At 46.1% G+C, this 23,055-nt stretch overlaps 2 protein-coding genes across 3 annotated transcripts in view; both read right to left on the reverse strand.

Moving 5' to 3' along the window:
- ANXA3 (annexin A3) overlaps positions 1 to 14,475 on the reverse strand; it is a 35,813-nt gene extending 21,338 nt beyond the window's left edge. The window contains exons 1-3 of the mRNA XM_081021114.1: positions 14,345 to 14,475; positions 9,305 to 9,342; positions 5,891 to 5,978 (exon numbers count right to left, since the gene is read on the reverse strand). Of these exons, the coding sequence (XP_080877240.1) occupies positions 5,891 to 5,978; positions 9,305 to 9,319 (103 nt within the window). The 5' untranslated portion in view covers positions 9,320 to 9,342; positions 14,345 to 14,475. The remainder of the gene's footprint in view (positions 1 to 5,890; positions 5,979 to 9,304; positions 9,343 to 14,344) is intronic.
- Positions 14,476 to 16,045: 1,570 nt separating this feature from the next.
- The window catches only part of FRAS1 (Fraser extracellular matrix complex subunit 1), a 369,664-nt gene continuing 362,654 nt past the window's right edge, over positions 16,046 to 23,055 (reverse strand). For both annotated transcript variants that reach the window (XM_081020604.1, XM_081020603.1), the window contains exons 72-73: positions 21,840 to 21,986; positions 16,046 to 19,833 (exon numbers count right to left, since the gene is read on the reverse strand). In XM_081020604.1, the coding sequence (XP_080876730.1) occupies positions 19,237 to 19,833; positions 21,840 to 21,986 (744 nt within the window). In that variant the 3' untranslated portion in view covers positions 16,046 to 19,236. The remainder of the gene's footprint in view (positions 19,834 to 21,839; positions 21,987 to 23,055) is intronic.

Here is a 23,055-nt window from a genome sequence, read left to right on the forward strand (position 1 = left end):
TTTTCTCTCCATGGAGCTCAAAGTGGCATGCATACTGTAGCTTTCCTTCCTCTTTCATTTTAGCCTCACAACAACCCAGTGACCTCACTGGGTTAGGCCAAGCTTGCTGCAGATGGTGTCATCTCAGACTAACATTAGGTTAGGCCAAGAAGAAGAAGAAGAAGAAGAAGAAGAAGAGTTTGGATTTGATATCCCGCCTTTCACTCCCTTTAAGGAGTCTCAAAGCGGCTAACATTCTCCTTTCCCTTCCTCCCCCACAACAAACACTCTGTGAGGTGAGTGGGGCTGAAAGACTTCAAAGAAGTGTGACTGGCCCAAGGTCACCCAGCAGCTGCATGTGGAGGAGCGGAGACTCAAACCCGGTTCCCCAGATTACGAGACTACCGCTCTTAACCACTACACCACACTGACTATGCCTGGCTCAGGGTCACCCAGCAAGCTTCAGGGTTGAGTTGAGGATCTGGTCTCCCAGATCCTAGTCCAGGAGTCTGCAACCTTTAAGACAAAAAGAGCCACTTGGACCCGTTTCCGAAGGAAAAAAAACTGGGAGCCGCAAAACTCGTCATTATAAAAATAACTTTTTTGTCACTTTTTTATTATTTCTTTGTTTGACCCCTCAGAATTACTCCTCCTCATAGAAATAAACGTTAAATTAACAAGTTACCTTTTTGTGTGTGTGTGTTCTTCACTCCCCTTTAAAACAGTGACCAGCGCACATGCCCCCTTTCAATGCAGTGACGAGCGTACATGCCCCTTACAATGTAGTGGGCGGGCGGGAAGGTGACGTCGGGACGGTGCGTGACTAACGCACGCACCGCCCCCATGCGACGTCACAGCCAGTACAGCGCCCGCCACAGTGGGGAGTGTCGGGGCGCACAATGCGCCTCCTCCCCTCGCTAGTATCCGCCCCGGAGCCGCGGCAAAGGTGTAAAAGAGCCACATGCGGCTCCGGAGCCGCGGGTTGCAGACCCCTGTCCTAGTCCAACACTCTAACCACTACACCTCGCTTCCCTGTTCATGCCAGGAGTGTTGTAGAAATTGGCCTACTGCACACAGGTGAAGTTTGCCTTCTTTCTTCCACCCACTTTGCTCTGGCCCTGCTCAGAAGCCATGTGGCCCTCGAAGGATTGCCCAGGAGGGAATGTGGCTCTCGGGCTCACAAAAGCTCCGCGTTCCTGCTTTATGCCCAGCAAAAAAGAAAACCCTGGTCCTAATCTTGTGCGCTACTCAGGACTGGCCGCTGCCAGGCTGGGTGTCAGGAGCAGGTCAGCACAAACTTAAAAATGCCAGTGAAGTTAACTCTTTATCCAAAGGAACAATACAGCTGGAGTGAGGCTTGAGGGAGATTTGCAGAGATATGGTGGCAGGATGAGAAGGAGCTGGAAGGCCGGAGCGGGGACCCCCAGGAGGAAGAAGGAGAGCTTCTGGATCCTTAAACTCCTGTCAGGGAGCATTGTGAACAGACTGAGAAATGTGTGAAACCTTAGGAACATTTAGAGGAGTGTAATGTTCGAGTGTCATCTAAGTCCCATACGGAGTAGAAGTGTACAGAGAACTCTTTGACTTCCTGCATGCTAGAGACCATTGTGTGGCTCATAAACTCTTCAGCAAATTGAAATAAATGTTAATATAAGCCTGTGTCCTCCTCATGCATAGCTGATGAAAACCCGAGTCTGTTCAGTTTGAGTAAACCTGCAGCTCTGCACCCATGATATGAAAGCAAATGCAACTAGCTCTCTGGTAATTCTGAGAGAATTTAAGAGTTGCCGGGGCTTCTGCTAGGGGTGCCGCGGAAGATGGCCGACAATACCATCTCTCCAGCTCCCACGAGGTAATTTAGAGGCTGAGATGGGAGTAATCAGCCTCCCAAATTGTTCCCGGTGGAAGGGAAGATTTTATTTCATCGGAACTGAGTGAAGATGGCGTCTGCCACCAGAGAAGGACTTTTGGATTGATTCGGCATAAACACCAGTGTGTGAGGACATTCTGCAAACAACAGACTTACCAGCTGCAAAAAAAAAAAAAAAAAAAGGAGAGTCATACAAATTTCACACAGAAGCACATTATTGTTTATTTCAACTCCCCTGTGGAAACAACTCAGAGGCCACGAAAGAAAAGGATAGCAACAGGAAGATTTAAAGAAGGAACTATTGGAAACTCAAGGCAGTAGAAACATAAGATTATTGGAACCCCACTGAACTTGAAGCATGGGAAGCCCCAACAAAAATTTATAATTTGGCAGAATATTTGGACTATATGTATTTGTATAATTTGGAATACTTAATGTGATTTGATTGGATTGTTAAAATGGAAAATTTAATAAAAATTATTATTCTTTTTTTAAAAAGAGAGAATTTAAGAGTTGCCAGCAGGATACATCTATGTTATGTAGGAAATTTGCGGCTGCTTGACAAAGCGTTTCTGTAGACTTCGGATATTAAAGATATTTCCTGTCAAATGTGAAGGGGGAAAGAAACAAAACAACTCAGGAAGCCAGACCTAGCAAGCGCAGCAACTCTTCCCAGTAGGTCTTGCCGCAATGAGTCAGTTGTGAGGACTGAAGGTTCCCACCATCCCACAGTTGCCTAAGTCTCCTCCTCCCTCAGCACCTTCCGGAGCAATCTGAGACTCTGTTGCTTTGTCTGCCTTTGCTCCACTCTCTTCATCCCTTTTCTAGTTCTGGGAAACCAGTGGGGACGGGAGCTGGTCGCAGCAGGAGGGGGAGACACCCATGCCTCTTCACCAGCCAGACTCATCTCTGCCTCTTGGCTCCACTCCTCTTCAGCCTCCACTTCTACCTCTGAGTCTGGACTGCTCTCTCCACAGCCTCTTCCTGCTCACTAAGCCGTTACTGCTCCAGCTTCTGACACCTCCTCCTCCCAGTCTTCTCTCTCTTCCCCCATCTGACCACTCATCACCCTCTGGCTCTGAGCCATCTTCTCCTAGGGGTTCCCCAGCTGTTTCCTCCCACCGTTCCTCTGCATCCAGCCATGACAGCTGCCACAAGCCCCTCAATAGCACAATATGGCAACCCCTGCAGAATGTGCATTGGAAGAACACCCACCAGTCCTTTTGCGATGCTCTATAGGCTGGACGACTTTAAAAGATAAATCAACGAATTCACAGAGGAGAGTTCCGTCGATAGCTATTAGCTATCAGAAGCAGATCACAAAATAATGAATTTGGGTTTTCTGGAAGGGATAAGACCAGGACATGAGATTTAATTAATTTATGGCTAATTATTGGCTGCAGAAATGCCAACTGGAGGGAGGGGGGAACTGAAGCTATCACTGAGTGGGAAATTAAGTGCAGAGCTTTAATTAAACGTGTCGTGTTAACTTATTGGATCAATGGCACAGAGGTGAAAAAGGGGAAACCGTGGGAAAATGAATTGTTTAGATAACTTTGTTCTCATTCTTGTACAAGCAACCCTGATTCGGCTGGAATGAATGGAATTAAATTCAAGAACTGCGGATCATCATTTCTGTGGACCACAGGAGAGTTTAATTGCTAAGCTGGCATGGAATAATTAGCTGTTTGTTTGCAACTGAGTCAAACTCACTGAAATCAATAGCCTCAAGTTTCATGTGCACCGATTTCGATGTGGGCCTGCTCTGAATATGACTAACACTGGGAAGGGCCATAGTTCAGTGGTAGAGCATCTGATCTGCATGTAGAAAGTTCTGGGTTCAATCTCCAGGTAGGGCTGGCGGACAACCTTGTCTAAAATCCCGAAGAGCTGCTGCCATCCAGTGTAGGCAACACTGAGTCTGATGCCCCAATGGTCAGACTCAGTATAAGGCAACTTTCTTTGACTCACAGCTGTCCATGGAGGCGCAGGTCAATTCTGTGTCCAGGGCAGCTGTCTAGTTATCTCCCGCTTGGACTACTGCAACGTGCTCTTTGAAGGTGACCCGGAAACTGCAACTAATCCAGAATGCAGCAGCTAGACTGGTGACTGGGAGCAGCCGCCAAGACCACATAACACCGGTCCTAAAAGACCTACATTAGCTCCCAGTATGCTTCCGAGCACAATTCAAAGTGTTGGTGCTGACCCTAAACAGCCTTGGCCCTGTGTACCTGAAGGAGCGTCTCTACCCCCATTGTTTAGTCCGGACACTGAGGTCCAGCACCGAGGGCCTTCTGGCGGTTCCCTCACTGCGAGAAGCCAAGTTACAGAGAACCAGGCAGAGGACCTTCTTGGTAGTGGCACCCATCCTGTGGAACACCCTCCCATCAAAGAAATAAACAACTACCTGACTTTTAGAAAACATCTAAAGGAAGCCCTGTTTAGGGAAGTTTTTAATTTTTGATGTTTTATCGTATTTTAAATATTTTGTTGGAAGCAGCCCAGCCAGATGGGTGGGGAATGAATGTATATATATATATATATATATATATATATATATAACGGAAGTTTACAATAATTTGCGTTTTAGTGTCATTTTGTTTCACAGACTATGCAAATAAATTGTCAGCTGATATGACTAATGTTTGTGTACCTCATACGTATGTGTGTGTGTGTTTTAAAAATTAATAGCGCTGAAAGGGTTCTTGAAAGGTCATATAGCAAAAGTGAGGGGCAGGTGGGGTTCGTCAACCTGGGAAGGTATCCCATGTAGGAGAAGGAAAAGTCTGACACTAAATCTCTGCTGCCTTATGGGATATCTTCGAGAGAACAAAAATGTGAAAGCGTAAACCTACAGAAATCCATAAGACGGTTGGATGGCACCTTGCCAGTGTGGTGTAGTGGTTAAGAGCGGTGGACTCGTAATCTGGTGAACCGGGTTCGCTTCCCCGCTCCTCCACATGAGGCTGCTGGGTGACCTTGGGCTAGTCACACTTCTCTGAAGTCTCTCAGCCTCACAGAGTGTTTGTTGTGGGCAAGGAAGGGAAGGGAGAATGTTAGCCACTTTGAGACTCCTTAGGGTAGTGATAAAGCGGGATATCAAATCCAACCTCTTCCTTCTGGAAACTCCTGCAGTCAAGCTGGTGCCAAATATTTTGCTCTGTGTTCCTCCCATCAGCAGGGCCAAGAGGGGGTGGGTCTTGTCATCTGGGCAGCCCAGGCCCTCCATCCACACTGCCTAAGCTTGCACACCAGAGAGGTCGCTTTGCTGCTGCTAATGCAATGGGTTGACTTCACGACCCTGGAGGAACACTACATTTTCTCTTGAGACAGAGGGAGGCCAATGTCTGTTAACAGATTTCCCAACAGATACAGAAAGTTTTTACTCCTGCTCGGGGGTGCAATTTGCATCAGGCTCTCCACATGAGCGGGTGGTGCTGTGGTCTAAACTGAGCCTAGAGCTTGCCGATCAGAAGGTCGGTGGTTCGAATCCCCGCAACGGGGTGAGTTCCCGTTGCTCGGTCCCAGCTCCTGCCAACCTAGCAGTTCGAAAGCATGTCAAAGTGGAAGTAGATAAATAGGTACTGCTCTGGCGGGAAGGTAAACAGCGTTTCTGTGCGCTGCTCTGGTTCGCCAGAAGCGGCTTAGTCATGCTGGCCACATGACCTGGAAGCTGTACACTGGCTCCCTTGGCCAATAAAGCAAGATGAGCGCCGCAACCCCAGAGTCAGCCAGACAGTCAGGGGTCCCTTTACCTTTACCTGCTCCACATGAGCTACATGAGGGTCAACTAGGGAGGCCCTCAGGCTGATCCTAAAGTTAATCTGGGATTATCAGTGGTTGCTTTGCACAGCGTCCTGCGGGTGACTGCAGGCATCAAAGCCACAAGAGCTGGTGCAACACTAAGGCAACATGAAGCAGACTGAGCCAGATGCAGAAGATGGTGTTTATACAGAAATCCTAGGGTGAGGCAACATCTGACCAGATCTTCTGCCTGCCTGCCTGAAACGGAGAAGGACGCAGAGGACCGAGACCACTTACCTATTCCCCGAATTGCTTTCCGAATTGCTTCAGCATCTCTCGATGCATTAAAGCCAGGAGCATCCCGAATCGTTCCCCTAGTGCCAACCTAAAATAGGGAGAGCAGGGAGAAAGGAAGTGTCCATTATTATTATTATTATTATTATTATACCAAAAATGGAAAACCAGCGAGGTCCCAACCAAAGAAGAATGGCAACTTAAACTGATGGAATATGCGCAGCTTGTGGATCTAACATATAGAATAAGAGAACAAGAAGAACATACATTTAAAGAAGATTGGAAAATGTTTATCGAATATATGGGGGGAAATTGTGTACACTTGAAAACGTTGGCAGCATTAAGATAAATTCAACAGTGTAAATAAGTTTTGATGGATATAATAAAGGAGAACCATGGGGCAGGGTCCAGGATGCTCAGATTACTTCCACCAGACCTCCCCTTTCATGATGTAACCGTGATGTATGAGTGATGTAGTTTGGGGTGGGGTGTAAAATGGGGATTAGCAGCTAATAAAAGTTTGGGGGCTCTTTTGTTTGGGGCTTCCATCTTGTTACACCTTGTGGCAGGTGGGAGTCCTGTCGCGACAGTCTTCAATAAAGACCAAGCCTACGGGCTGCTTCTTTTGCTCTGGTATTCCTGGCTGGTGTCCTTGTTCTTTTGTCCAAGGGAGCCCTCAGATTTCTCCGTTAACATTATCAAGACATTAGCTACTCTACACAGAGCTATAAAAGTACCTTAACATACAAATTAAGACATTAAACATTAAAATTTATAAGCTAAAATTATCACATGGTCACTGATATATTAAAAAATAAGGTTAATTAATACAATGTGCAATTATATTCGGAGTTTGGTGATAAAGATGGAATATAGCTTGATGTAGAGAGGGTCAAATAAATTCATCTCCTTTATAGTTGGTGGCTACCTTGGCTATATAATTTGCTCTAATTTTCCTAGCGGCAGTTGCAAAAAGTGCTACCCGCCAGGTCACATACTTATCTGTGTCTGTGAGGAGATATAAAATCATGTCAGAGGTGTTCTGGCCAGGAGACCTTGTGATTACAGGTGCCAAAAATCTTTCTCTTGCTTCATTATATAAGGGGCAGCGTAAGATATAATGCATAAGTTCCTCTCCTTCAGAACATCCCCTAATGCAGACACGTTTGTTTGTTGATATGCCTCTGTGTCTCCCATCTCTATAAGCAGAGTTTATTGTATTTAATCATGACTCTGTAAAAGCTTTCCGAAGTTGCACAAAAGTCAGTTCATTAAAATAAGATGTATGTTCATAAGCCTCTCTAAGTTTAAAATATAATGGGGCAGCAAACAAATCAAAGTCCTGGCCTTTTGCTTATAAGATCTGATCTAACCAGAGGAGGCCAGAGGAAATTCACTTGGGTGTGGATAAGGGAAAACGAAAACACACACACACACACACACACCAGGAGCTTATGAGCTCAGCCATTCAGGAATGTTGACTTAGTTCATCCACTGGAAATGAAGAAATAAAAGCGAAGCAGTTTTCCTGATGCCAAAATCCTGCCTGCGTGGGGCTCTGAACATGCTCAAATTCAGCCACAGTCAAGAACAATGAAAGGCACATGCAGCTCGCACATTCCTGAGACTGCTGGTGCAGCAGTGCGCACTGTGTGTGATAGGCTGAGAGGAAGAGCTGGAAATGTGCAAAGAGAAAGCCAATCCTTCACATCGTGGAGACAAAGTGCGGTTGAAGTCAGGTAGACAGTGAGTCAGGGAAGTCTTGCATGTGGGCGTTACTCTGCTTTGTACACAAGCTTTGTACGCATTTGCTGGCTCCAGGATGTTTGCTGAAGTGGAGACATGAGCTGCCGTCTCCATCTTCTGCTTCCTTCCTGTTTCTGTAACGGACTAAACTGCCTGTGGCTCTTCAGTTCCCGCAGAGCAGCCTTGTCCTACTTGGGGCCTGCTAGCAAGGGCTGATGGGAGTTGTAGTCCAAAGCTGAGGGAACACACCTGGTTGAGGGACCCTGCTGTGATAACACTGACAGAACCACAGCCTCGTTGTATCTAAAGTGTGTGGATGTCGTAACCACATCCCAAACGTATTTGAAAATCCTTCCAGAAAAACTGGTCAGGCCAGTTTTTCAGGTCACATTCCAGCCCTATCACCTCAGCAGGACCCACATTGCTGCCACCAGCCCAAGACTCCCATTCTGGGCTTGGCAACCCCCTGTTTTAATTTTCCACAGTGCCCCAGAGTGCTGCCACGTTGGGCATTCTGGAACATTCTGGGAAATTAAAATGGCGGCTCATAATTGTGAGATGTTGCTCTCGGGTAAAGATACTAAGAAAGGGCACATCAACGTTACCAGAGAGTGACTCTCCTCAAACCTAGAGGCAGTTCCTGAACCTGATTTGTCTGTCACCCTGGGAGCCACTTCTCGAATTTCTTCCATGGTGATATTTTGCCCAGAGAGACAACTCAGATGGGGGAAACATTTGCTACAAAGCCAAGGCTCCTGCTAGCGTTGAGGAACAAGGCCCATCTTTCATAGCTTATTATCTTCTCCCTAAAAGAAAAGTGACAGCTTTGGAGCTACAAGATTAAATGTGGGGTTCCCCGCGCCCCACCTGTGGGATGAGGAGTGACCCATTTGCAAGATAACGTAGGACTCCTGCTAAGGAGAGGAAAGTGGAATAAATTTCCAGAAAAACGAACGAATGAGCGAGCAAATGAATGAATAGTAGTGCAATCATCACATTAGAGAAACCTTAACAGTTTAACCACATGAGTCTGAATCCATCTTTCAGTTAATTACCCTTGACTGAGAGGTTTGTTACAAATTCGACAAAGAAAGGAAGTGGAGCAAAAAATTTCATTATCAGCAATATGGTATTCTGAAGAGGTTGGGGGAATACAGACCTTAGAAAGGACTACTGCTCAGTGATAGAACACATACTTTTTATGCAGGAGGTATTAACTGAGTCATGTTCATTAATTTCAATGGGTCTAACCCTGAGTAAAAGTTAGTTGAATACCACACCTGTCTGAAAATACACCCTGTCTGAAACTAGAGAGGTGCTGCCACTCAGTGTGAACATTACAGAGATAGAAAGACTAATGGATCGGATTTTGGTGCAAGGCAGCTCGCAATGTTTCAGAATTTGCTTTTAGATGATGCCCTTCTCAGAAGAGGCTAGCTGGCTGGGATACTAACAGACCTTAAGCAAAGCTGTGATCTCCATACTAAACAAATAATTTCATTATCCGGCAATAGTTTTTCAAAATGCCACATGAGCAAAACAGCCAGAAGTGTGTCATGCAAAGGACTCAGACTTTTTCTGTTTTCTCTCTCTAAAGTTCAGTCTCCAAGCAAACAGAGAGGATCCCAAATGCACAAGAGTAAGGTATGCGGACGACATGATTTTACTCACCCAAACAGAAGCCATTATGATCTTCTCTCAGAATGACTCTGGAAGAATAAGCAGATGTTAACAGAATGCAACACCGGGCATGTTATTATAAAATACACTAACACAATAAAATATGTATGTTCTTGTAAAGACTCATCTTTTCCACCAGGCTTTCTCGGACTCCTATGTTCAGACCTGGATTAATGTGTATGAAACTCCTGAATCTGTTTTATTTGCTTTTACCTGTTTTTATACAGTTGGGTATTTTTAGGGTCTATTTTTAATTTAATGAACATTGTTTTTATATTGCACATAGTGAGCACTACTTAAGATATTTTTGAAACATTAAAGGGCTTTAAAATGCTATAAAATAAAATGAAGACAATTAGCATTCTGCGGCAATTCTCGTGATGTTGCTGCTGGGGGTATCCAAATCCCGTTCTGCACCTTTTAAGATTCACAATAACTCTACATCTACAAATCTATAGCGAGGCCTGCGCACACACTGTGACACTGGCAACAAAAACCAGCTCCCTCCGACTGTTGCAGTCAGTTAGCTATGTCTTCCTGCACTCCGTTCCACTGCAACTGTTTTAGGCACCATTTTGCCTGAATGAAGCAAACCATTGTTTGTTTCCAAACCATAGTATCAGGTCCTGATTTGAGAAGAGAACCACAGCTTGTACAATCCAGTTTGCTACATTTGGATACCACATCAACAACCCTCCCAACTGCTGTTTCAAGTTTGCAAAGTCTCCATTCCCATTCATTCCACCCCCCCACCCCCCAAATGAAAACAGGCTTCTGAATAACTCACCATTCTGGCCTGAGTCACAGGCCACAGGGAATGAATAGCGGAGGGAATACACTGTATATCTAACATCCTCCCGCCCATGGTTTATTTTATTTTTTTACCCAGAGAACTTTGGAAACTGTCCAAGCTCAAATACGCAACACAGGAAAAGGCGTATTGACTCAGATCCTTAAACAGGGATGTTCGTTTTCCACAAGCACACAGGGCTTAAAGCATAAAGTTAGCTCAGTGTTTTGCTTGGGAGAAATTTGCCCCACCCAACGTGAAGTTATGGAAACAAGGGTTGCAGAGGAGTAAAAGCAGTTAGAGAGCCTTCCTCTGCTTCTCAAAATCAGGCTTAGTGAAGAAAGGACATACCAGGGGCAATGAGGGAAAAGCCATCTCTTCAAATGTGGGTCTTCCCCAGTATCATATAAAGCACAGGTGGGGTTCTGGTTTAGATAACAAAGTGGGTATGGAGGGCTCCAAGCAGGGCTCACTTCAGCACCTGATAAAATATGCTGCTTTGAGGCAGACTCTAGGCAGTTCCAGATTACTGTTATTTTTTTAAAGTGATCCAGTCACGTGCCAACAAATTAAGGTTGCACACAATCAAAGGCACTACTGAACAACAAGTCTGCTTTTAAAAAAAAGATTGAAAAGGAAAGAAGTAAGGTAAGGAACCAAATGTTGTATAATAGGTAAAGGTAAAGGTACCCCTGCCCGTTCGGGCCAGTCTTGCCAGACTCTAGGGTTGTGCGCTCATCTCACTCTATAGGCCGGGAGCCAGCGCTGTCCGCGGACACTTCCGGGTCACGTGGCCAGCGTGACAAGCTCCATCTGGCGAGCCAGCGCAGCACACGGAATGCCGTTTACCTTCCCGCTGGTAAGCGGTCCCTATTTATCTACTTGCACCCGGGGGTGCTTTCGAACTGCTAGGTTGGCAGGCGCTGGGACCGAGCGACAGGAGCGCACCCTGCCGCGGGGATTCGAACCACCGACCACGCGATCAGCAAGTCCTAGGCGCTGAGGTTTTACCCACAGCGCCACCCGCATCCCAACCAAATGTTGTATAATACTGTTCTATAATTTATGATAATTTGGAATTTAAATGTATTTTCATGTAATGTTTGATACTTCCAGCTGATAGAGGTGAATACACCAAAACAGGGCCCTGTCCTGGCTTCTGATCCATAATTGACTTCTGACTTTTGCCCAATAACTGAAACAAAGATCTTCACGTCAAATCTGACTACGGACTAATATGAACTTATCTCTACTCATAAACTCTTATCTCTAACACTGTAACGAATTATTGTGTCACACATATCCTTATGAATTTGAGTTTGTAATCTCTGTTTGAGTTTGTAATCCTTGTCAGAATACATACTTTTGAATGGATCAGTTTTTGTTATAATTGACTATTGATTTGCGAGTAGGGACCACTCCCACTATTGAAACTTATATTGGCCAGAGTTCTTGGTGTGCTTTTTTTCTTGGTATATTTAATAACAAGAACTCCAACTTATTTAACAAATTAAGGTTGCACACAATCAAAGGCACTACTGGACAAGAAATCTGCTTTTTAAAAGAGATGGAAAAGGAAAGTAGCAATGCAATTCACTAGTAAATATGGGATAGCCATTGCTTCACACAGTGCTGTCTAACCTTCCCACAAACAGATCAGAATTAAAGGTGTCTAACCAGCCCAGACACCTTGTGCAAGCAATTCAGGAAGAGTGAAAATCATAGAATCATAGAATTGTAAAGCTGGAAGGGACCCTGAGGATCATCTAGTCCAACCCCCTGCAATGAAGGAATATGCAGCTGTCCCATATGGGAATTGAACCTGCAACCTTGGCACCATGCTCTAATTGAATAAGCCAGCCACTGCTTAGCATACAGGTCATCTGGAAGCGACCTGTGGAGGTAAGCAGGGCAATGAGGGTTCAGCAACCCTTATCAATTCACTTCTTTTCTTCCTGCACTGAAGCATAGCCAGTGTAGATGTTGACTCAAGCTGGTTTCAGACTGTCCTAGGGTTATTAAGAGTTTATCAGCCTCCACTATCTCTCAGGGCTCATACAGACTGTTGGTTTTTCAAGAGACCAAGGTGTACTTGTAATGTGCAAACGCTCAAGTCCTGCACAGCCATATAGCAGGTTTCCCAGAGAGTTTTACCAGGTGTTGATCAACACAGTCTCTAGACAAACTTAGAGCATATTAGCAGGGAAAGTTGGGATTACTCTGCCCATACTGTTCCAACACACTCTCTCCAAAAGCGGCTAGCTGAAAGAAAGCGTGATTTATACTGCCACCATCACACTTTTAACCACAGCATCATATTATATACCAAGAGATCCTGCCAAGGTTTCATTAATGTAGGGTTGCCATATTTCAAAAAGTGAAAATCTGGACACAAACGTTGTAAAACCTTTTTTGGCAAAGTTGTTGAGGTTTTTTTTTTTCCTTCTGCAAAAAGGTAGTTTTTGAGCTATTTTAAAGGAAATTCACCAAAATACGCACTTCCAACATAGATTGCCATATATCCAGATTTCCCCAGACATTTCAGTGATTTCCACCCAGACTCTGTTTTCGACAGCCAAATACCGGCTATGTCCAGGAAATTCTGGACGTGTGGCAGCCCCAATTAATGTCTATTATGGAAAACAGCCACAGATAGACCGATGCTCCATGAACTTCTCTAATCCTTAAACCAAATCAAGTGCCCAGAATTTTTACATGGTATAGTCCTCTCAGGACCACCCTGCTCCAAACTGCAGGTGTGTGCAAGTGTGTGTACAGTCATACCTTGGGTTGAAGTAGCTTTGGGTTAAGCATCTTCGGGTTGTGCTCGTGCATGTGCAGACACGCAAAATGACGTCATGCGCAGAAGCAGCAAATTGCGACCCGTGCATGCACAGACATGCGGGTTGCGTTTGCTTCAAGATGTGAACGGGGCTCCGGAATGGATCCCGTTCGCATCCAGAGGTAAGGTAAAGGTAAAGGTACCCCTGCCCATACGGGCCAGTCGTGTCCGACTCTAGGGTTGTGCACCCATCTCACTTAAGAGGCTGGGGGCCAGCACTGTCCGGAGACACTTCCGGGTCACGTGGCCAGCGTGACGAAGCTGCTCTGGCGAGCCAGCACCAGCGCAGCACACGGAAACGCCGTTTACCTTCCCGCTATAAAGCGGTACCTATTTATCTACTTGCACTTGGGGGTGCTTTCGAACTGCTACGTGGGCAGGAGCTGGGACCGAAAGACGGGAGCTCACCCCGCCGCGGGGATTCGAACCGCCAACCATGCGATCGGCAAGTCCTAGGCACTGAGGTTTTACCCACAGCGCCACCCGCGTCCCTAGTGCATCCAGAGGTACCACTGTATTAAATATTATGAAGCTCTACCACATTCCCTGCACGCAGAAAGCTTCTCCCTCAAATGCTTGCTTTCCATGAGCTGAGAGGCCTTTGATCCAAGCCAGATCACAAGTATGCAATTCCACTCAGCTTTACCTTGGAACATTACAGTCCCAACAGGAGTGCTGCTAACATGTGAAAGAGCTTCATTCACCCATGATTCCATCCCTATAAGTCATCATGCCCTTTCCCTGCACATCCTGCACCTCAGAGAGTTTTAAGAAAGCTCTAACAAAAATGGGCGTGGGGAGGGAGAGGAATCCCAAACCCATGTTGGGCAATATCTATATTAAGACTGAGGCTGTTGTATCAAACCAGGCCAGAGATGGAAACCCATCGGAAGTCCTAAGCCAGGCTTGTCGGAATGGGAGGTCGGAGTTTCTCCCGCTGCACCCCTGAAGATTCCCAAGGCAACAGGAGTGTCAATTTGGCCCCGCGACCGTGGATGCCTGGAGCCGTGGGTGCCATGGCCCTGGCACGGAATTTTGTGGGTGCTCAGCTTGGGCATCCAGGGCCCCGGGGAACTGACACCTATGTTCCCCATCGAACGTTGCCTGGCATAGGCGCCGGGGCCCTGGGTGCCCGAGCACCCACAAAATTCAGGAGCTGGCACTCCTGATGAGGCAAAACTGCTGCCCCAAGCGCGCAACGCGCACCGTTTCCAATAATCCCAGGAAGAAGCCGCGATGGCGCGCCAAGAAGGCGCGGCTGGGGCGCCTCGGGCAACGGCACCGGCCGAAGCGCGAGAGGTGAGGCACGAATGCGCGCGCCCGCCCGCCTCAATGGGGTCCCCCCGGCGCCCGAGAGGTGGAGTAGAAAGTCAGGCGTCCTTTGCTCTCGATGACTTACCCGCCAGCAACAGCCAGACGCGCCCCAGGAGCCGCGAGTTTGCAAAGGGAAAAGGCGCCCCGGGAGTGTAGCCGCTGCCGAGGGAAAGTTGCGCTCCGCCCTCGCTCGGCCCCACCTGCTGGGCCACGACGCCGGGGATGGAGGCAGGGCTCACGGCCGGCCCATCCCAGCTCGCTGCCGGGTTATTTCTCGTCACTCTTGGTCTCGCTGCAACCCCGGAAGAGCCGGGAAGCTCGAACTACGGCGACGCTGCTGCGCTTTGCTAAGAGTTGTGAGGCAGGCAGGCATCCCACAGGGAAAGCGCTCCGCTTTAGCACGACGTGTCTTTTTCTCTGGACTGCATGGCTGCTGTATTAGCATCCCATGTATTTGCTCAGTGCGCGGGCGCTTGGCCAAAAAGGAAAGGGGCGCCAAAGCCAAGGGGAATTAAAAAAATAAAGGGCGTTTTTACGCAGCTGCAGAGTTGTTTTTCCATTCAGTGAGGAAAGTGATAGGGGAACGCGCTGGAAAGCGTGGTATGGCAATTGCTTGACACCACGTCGTCTAATCTCCCCCTAAACAAAGCTGAATGTTCCATAGTACCGCAAAGTTTGTGCAAACTTATAGGGTTCAACAAATGGGTCGTCTGGAAGAGACCTGCGGACTGCAGGCTACTTTCCAGCCATGCAACATGCTAGAGGTGTCTTAACTCCTCACCACCCAGCCACACAAGAGAAATTATCAGAGTTAGAAGATATTTGCAGGCAGGAAAAGATAGCATGGAGCAGGGCTGAAGAGAGGGGAGGCCTGAGAAGAATCCCAGGGCCAGACAAAGAGCCCTGGAGGGCCTGAAGTTCCCACCCTGCTTTATGACGCTGCAAAGGTACAACCCTCCTCTTTGTAGCCTTGGCAAACACACTGCTTTTCTCCCCTGTCTTCTGTTGCCAGCTTACAATATAAAAACACAAGAATATATAACAAGGTAATGGTGTTGAACAAAAGTCTTGTTCCCTTATGGGGTACACAAGAGCCCTTATAGAGTCTTTTGTAGGTTCTCCATTGGTAGGAGAAAATAACAGGCCAACCAGACTACCAGGAAAGGCAATCAGGTAAGGCATTATTAGATAACCTGGCAGACAGGAGATAAACAAAGCACTCAGATTTCTGTTGTAGACCGCCTTTTCTATGATGTAGGTATGATGTATCTGGGGGTGGTCTTGGGGCTACACCCCTTCTGTGATGTATGTATAATGTTTCTGGGGGTGGTCTTGAGCTCTAGAGTAGGGAATTTCAAAATGTCTATGTAAGGGGAGGCACACCTTCGTTCTGGGTCCTCCTCCGCTCTCCTGTGTGTTGCAACAACGTTAATAAAGATCAGGCTTACTAGCTGCTTTGCTTCTCAATATTCTCTGGTTGGCCTCTGTTATTTTCTCCTACCAATGGAGAACCTACAAAGGACTCTATAAGGGCCCTTGTGTACCCCATAAGGGAACAAGACCAGGTTTTGTTTACAACAATGGACAAAAACAATACCACCCCATCTCTCACCCCCGAGAAAGGACACAGATCGGCCTGTGAGAAAAGGAAGATTTTTGCCTGGCACCTATGCTGGTGTCTGCATTGCTCTTTACATCTCTGAAATGTTGGTTGAAGGTGAATGTGATGATATCTGTATGGCCGATCTGGGTAGGTCTGCGCAACCAATTTAGATTGAAAGGCAAGTTCAGTTGAAAAGTAACCAAATGTGGTTTTTATTAGCAAAACAAAAACCCAGCAACAATGCAGAGAAAAGGGTATCATGGAAATAAAAACCATTCGTCCCGTAACAAAATGACCAATGCTCCAGAATACATAAAAAGCCGAGTTTCAAGAAAATGGGTTGACAGCACCAAATGAGATTTACTCAGAGCAACTTAAAAGAACTTTCTCTCGGAATGGGGGAAGTAAGCATATTGAAAGGGGGTAGGACTTGTATGCCTGCAGGCCCCAACACTTGAACATTTGGTGACAAACAGCAATATGCAATATCCATGTGCCAGCAGTTGTACAATTTAGGAGAACAAATGTGTGCTTATTGTCTCTTGTTTCAACAGCATTGCAATCATTATTCGTATAGCAACACCAATGTGCAGGATGCTCTGTACTACTACTAAGATGGATTTTCCATGGTTCCCCTACAGTTTTGCCAACGCCATGCATACACAATGTTGGCATTCCAGCACTAAATAACTTGGCACAAGATCCTGCCTGCCATGGCAGAGTAACTCTCCTGCAGTATCATTTTTGTTACCGTTTTATTCTACCTTTTCAAGGAGCCCAGAATGCCTCTTTAACCCTCACAACCACCCTGTGAGATAGGATAGGCCTAAAGACTTGCCCTAGATCAACCAATCAGCTTGGCTTCTGAGCAGTGACTCATTGTGGTGTAGTGGTTAAGAGCAGTAGACTTGTAATCTGGTGAACCGGGTTCGCATCTCCGCTCCTCCACATGCAGCTGCTGGGTGACCTTGGGCTAGTCACACTTCTCTGAAGTCTCTCAGCCCCACTCACCTCACAGAGTGTTTGTTGTGGGGGAGAAAGGGAAAGGAGAATGTTAGCCGCTTTGAGACTCCTTAGGGTAATGATAAAGCAGGATATCAAATCCAAACTCCTCCTCCTCCTCCTCTTCTTCTTCTTCAAACCCAGGGCTCCCTGTTCCAAGACCACTCTAATGTTCTTCCCCAGATTCAGCAGGCTGCTGTGGGCCCAGAGGTTTCAATGTATGCAATGAACTCCACCACCCACATTCACTTCAGTGGAGGGCAGGGTTTGTTGGTCTGAATGAGGACAGCTCACAAAGGCAGGGGCTCTGTGCATTCAATGGCATTGCGTATCAGGCTCTGAAGTGGGGCAACAGGCTAGACCTTGTACACAACATCCTGGTAGCGAAAGCTCCAGTCCCAATCTGTATGATGGTTTTATGCCAACACAAATGGCCTTTCTCCACCTAGGGTCAACCCACTCATGTGAATCATCCAACAGAATGTTCACTTCATTGTTCGACAAGCCCTGGGGAAAGTCTTCAGTCCAGGGCACACAGGGGAACAATCTGAACACAGGTCAAAGCATTCACAAGACTTCTTCAAAGCATCACGGATGTTGCTTAATTATGAATGGCAGAATGCTGATACTGTGAATAAACGGGCCAGTGTGCGTCTGAGGGAAATCCAATACTGCCTGTTGGCATCGATCAAAACATATACAAAGTGATTGTGTGAATCAAACGAAGTAAAGCAACGATTACAGGTCTTTTGACACTTTCAAGCGTGCATCTACAGAAAATATATTGGCAATCTCAGCCAGGTGAAATATTCCACCACGGTCCGTCAGCTTCATAATTGTCCCAAAACCAGCCGCTATGATGAGACTGTCACAGCAGATTTGCAGCAGACCAAACAGTAATGAGATTAGGCACACTGCATACAATGCATTTATACCCAACATTTCTGAAATCAGAGTGGTTCTTCTTCAATATCCACAAATATTTGCTCATCTCCTATGGAGGTCACTGTATTTACGTATGTGCAATCTGATCTTCTGTATGCTTACTCAGGAACAAGTTCCTTGTTGTCAATGGTATGTATATCCAAGTAGGTATTGCTTAGGCACTAACAGCAGAACGTAATTGTTCTACAGTCTATTCCAGGCACTGAAGTTCCAATGCATGTGTGAAGCTCCCTCGTGAAATGATTTCCCCATTCATGTCAAGGGAGGGAGCCAACCCACAAACATATACTCCTTTCCGTTTCTACATTGGCTCACCCCACTGAAACAATTGAGAAAGCCTGCTCCGCTTGGATTTCTGGGTGTCCAATGGAACACTCATGGAATTCTGGACTGGAGAAAATTTAGAAATGTATGACAATTCAGACATTTGAGAAATTAACATTAAGTGGAAGAGAAATTAACATTAAGTGTTTCTACGGAGGAAGAAACCACTTCTTCTACTTAAGTGGAGGCCGGCTGAATATTACCCAGCACATTTTTGGCACTAAATAAACAATGGGAGATAGCCTGCTATTCTGAATACAACTTAGTTGGGCATCACCAAATATATATGGCAGTGGTAGTTCTAGTAATAGTGGTGATCAGATCTTACTTTTGCTCAAAGAGAATGCATTATACATTTGGCTTAACATGTTACCTGCACCATGACAGCATAACACACAAAGGAAGGAAGGGGATAATTAGGCAACTAAAATGAACTTTAAAAGCTGAGACTTCTGTCATGTGCGAACTGGCTCAAAGAGAAGCCCTTAAATCACTGCCCGCTTCCTCTTATGCTGCCGCAGCGTGCTTCACTTTCACTCAGGAGCTGGAGGAACCAGTGTGTAGATATGGTTGAACTTGAGCATGTTCCAGTGTGACTGATGCAGTAGTGGCTGTGAGAGGAAGCAGTGGACCACAACAATTACTGCCCTGTTGCTTCTTCCACCTCCAAAGAAGCCTCATTTGCATTCAGCACCCTTCTAGTGTTTCATCAACCCCATTGTGCAGTGGAAGATACAGGAAACTGAGCACTGGAGGCTGGATGGGTGTGTGAATGGAATGCTGTCATCCAAGAGACTCACTCAATTCAGCGCCTCAACGCAGGCCTGCTTCTCAATGAGGTAGCTCCGTTGCGGAGTGGAAGCGTGCAAAGACGTGTCGCTTGTTCACCGCTCAAGCAAACAATGACCAAAAAGGTATATCGCTCTTCCCTTTCTCTCCCCACCACCCACGAAGACTGTTACAAAAATATCAGGGATGGTTTCTTTTTTTAAAAAACCAACAAACCATAGTTTCCCCCCACCCCCACCCCGGCTCCAATTTCCTTTGTACAATTTATAAAAAAGATATTACAAAAAGGAAAAAGAAAAGTTGTGCACAGGCTACTAGACTTCTGTTCCGTCGTGTAAATTGTTGTGGACTTTCACCGCCAAGTTCACCTGCTTAACCTTTGCCCCTTGGGCCTTGTAGGCCCCATCGCTTTCGCAGAGTACGTTCAGGTTCTTCACGGTGCAATACTGTCTGTTGACGTTCTTCTCGACGCCCTCCGTGTTCCTCTTGGCGGCCTCCACTTTGGTGTTGAGAGGATACTGCTCCACGGCGTCCCTCGCCGCCTTTTTCTTTTTCCTGTGCTTCCGACACTTCCTGGTCACGAAGCAGAAGACCAGGAGAACCAGCAGGAGGAGCATGATGGCCGCGAAGGCGCTGCCGATGGACGCCCCCGTCTGCGACAGGGAAGCGGCGGCCACTGCCTCTTGCTGCTCCAGGTTGAGAGACTTCATGTTCGTGCCATTCTTGACCTGGTCTCCTTCGTTGTCGTAGATCAAAGAGTCATCTAGAATCAGGCCACCCTTAGGGCCTGCAAGGTCCCGGCGGCTGCGTCGCAGCTGCTGCACCAGAGAACGTGGTACCCGGGGACCCGCGATGGTCTCAGGGCCGATGACGTAGATCACTTGGAGGTACCACTGATGCCCGGTTTCCACCTGTTCGAAAAGACACAAGGAGCGCACAAAAATAAACTTTTTAAAAAAGGCTTCACTAGATGCTTCAGTGAAAACCCTCACTGCCCAGCCCCCAAACCTAACTTTTCAGTTACTGGATAAAGGGAATTAATCATTATTTGTTTATTCTTTATGTTTTGATAGCACTCCCTTGAAAGGCACCCCCAGTGATAAAGATACAACAAGGAGCACTCAACTGCCAATGGAGAGGAGGGAGAAGTAGAATTCCAAAAACAGTACTATAATTCCAGACAATTGCCCTTCGTAAGCATATTACTAGACAGCATCTTAAAAAGCAGAGACATCACCTTGCCAACAAAGGTCCGTATAGTTAAAGCTATGGTTTTCCCAATAGTGATGTGTGGAAGTGAGAGCTGGATCATAAAGAAGGCTGATCGCCGAAGAATTGATGCTTTTGAATTATGGTGCTGGAGGAGACTCTTGAGAGTCCCATGGACTGCAAGAAGATCAAACCAATCCATTATTAAGGAAATCAGCCCTGAGTGCTCACTGGAAGGACAGATCCTGAAGCTGAGGCTCCAGTACTTTGGCCACCTCATGAGAAGAGAAGACTCCCTGGAAAAGACCCTGATGTTGGGAAAGATGGAAGGCACAAGGAGAAGGGCGCGACAGAGGATGAGATGCTTGGATAGTGTTCTTGAAGCTACCAGCATGAGTTTGACCAAACTGCGGGAGGCAGTGGAAGACAAGAGTGCCTGGCGTGCTCTGGTCCAGGGGGTCACGAAGAGTCGGACACGACTAAACGACTAAACACAAAGCATATTACCCAGGAACATTTCCCCAAAGGCATCTATGAGAAGCGGTCATCTGACGATCATGCTCCCTTACTTAAGTGTATTCAAGAAACACATGCCAAACTTTAGAAAAGTTCCCTTTCATTTTCAGACTAATTTTATATATAAAAAATTTGGTTTTTCAAATTACAGTTTTATAGTCACATATCCAGCATACAACATAAAGACAAGATTCCATAGAATCTCCTGGACTTCCCTCCTCCCCTTTGTGGGTCCTGTTATTAATCATTTCCTCCTGCATCTTTTATAATAATCCAAATCGTTTACCTCTCCATTATATCCCAAATTCACCATTAAACTACAAGTGTTATTCCAATCCTACCAACATTTTTAACTGTTTACAATGGTTTTTAAGGTAAATAATAAATTCCCCCCCATTCTTTATTAAAATTTTGGTTTTCCTGATTTCTGATTCTTCCGGTCATTTTTGCCATTTTGGCATAATCCATCAACTTAATCTGCCATTCTTCTGTGGTTGAGACTTTATCTTCTTTCCATCTCTGGGCCCAGAGAAAAGGACAGATGCTGAAGCTGAGGCTCCAATACTTTGGCCACCTCATGAGAGAAGAAGACTCCTTGGAAAAGACCCTGATGTTGGGAAAGATTGAGGGCACAAGGAGAAGGGGACGACAGAGGGCAAGATGGATGGACAGTGTTATAGAAGCGACTAACATGAGTCTGACCAAACTGTGGGAGGCAGTGGAAGACAGGAGTGCCTGGTGTGCTCTGGTCCATGGGGTCATGAAGAGTCAGGCACGACGAAACGACTAAACAAGAACAACAGGTATAAACCCATTTAACAGAGGATTGATGCTACTCCCTTTGGCAGATGAACCACCTGCCCACAGTGCCATCTTGTCTCATCTAAGAAAAATGGCAGTGCCTATGAGCACACACCAGCCTTTTTCAACCTGCTGCCCTCTAGATCTTTGGAACAACAACTTGCATCAGCTCTACCCTTGCTGTGATGACTGGGGCTGATGCGAGTTGCTCTGCAAAACATCTCAAGGGCATCATTTTGAGCAAAGTTGGCATACCCAGATCCCCCGCTCCCCCTCAATTTCCACACACCGAGCAATGAGAAGGCATAGATTCTGGTGCTCCGTTGCACAATCAATTTGTAGAATTAAAACCATGACATTTGCCTGGGACATTAACTTGTATCCCACTCACCTTGTAGAGGGCATCCACCTTCATGATGAAGCCGTCCACTCCAGGCATGCTGCTGACCAGGTGGAAATCCGGCAGCTCAGAAGCAAAACAGGCATCGAAAGGTACATCATGGAAGTATTTGTCAGTCGCTTCTGGCTGAGTCCTGTCCTGGAATTGGAAGGGAGCAGTAGCCCATGATTAGAAGGTAAATGGAGACAACATGCTCTTAAGAGAGCAGGCCTACACAGAAATGCATCATTGTCCAAAGATGGCTCCCTGGAGAAGCAGGCAGCAGGTTGGCCAAAGGGGAGAGGTACACAACTACTGTGTGCTGATCCGTATCTTTTTCCCTCCTAGCTAATTGTCCCAATCTATTAAGTTCAGTTTGTTTAACTCAAGTTCTAGTCCAACAGGACTTTTGACACTTGTGTAACTACTGTCAGTCTGCATTTCTTGGTGCAGAAAGTATTGATCTGATTAGAGATCTTTCCTGTTCTAATTAATTCAAGAGGGTTCTGGAAGCTTCTCTGTGTGAAAGAAGCAGAAAGTTCATGTGTTTGGCTTATTCCTTCAGAGAAGCTGAGTACAGCTGGTTTAAACAGGTTCTCTAATCTCTTTCTATCAAGGTCATGCTGACTATACAGTGGTACCTCGGGTTAATAACTTAATTCGTTCTGGAGGTCCGTACTTAACCTGAAACTGTTCTTAACCTGAAGACCACTTTAGCTAATGGGGCCTCATGCTGCCGCCGTGCTGCCGGAGCACGATTACTGTTTTCATCCTGAAGCAAAGTTCTTAACTTGAAGCACTATTTCTGGGTTAGTGGAGTCTGTTATCTGAAGCGTATGTAACCTGATGCGTATGTAACCCGAGGTACCACTGTAATAGTAAGGCCAGAAGGAACCCGAGTTTCACTTTCTCTTTCTATCTTTTTTCCTTCTGGTGTGGTGTTCTCTACATAGCATGCTTAGTGTTAAGGTTTAGACATTGTAAGTTATTGTAAGTTTAAGTTAAGTCTGCTGCAACTGGATTTCTTATGGACAGTACCAATCCTGAATGTATTGGATTTGTGACCATTATGCTCATTTGCCTTCAAGTAGGAGTCAAGTTCTGCTGGATGAAATACAATTGCCTCTGGTCTTTTTTATTTATTTTTTTAATCCTGCAACAAACAAGTTGTTACTCTGCTAACTATACAGTATATTGGAATCTACTCTGGATCAATATTGAGTAGAAT

This window comes from Podarcis pityusensis (assembly GCF_964106645.2).
Source record: "Podarcis pityusensis genome assembly, chromosome: 9".
Lineage (NCBI taxonomy): Eukaryota > Metazoa > Chordata > Lepidosauria > Squamata > Lacertidae > Podarcis > Podarcis pityusensis.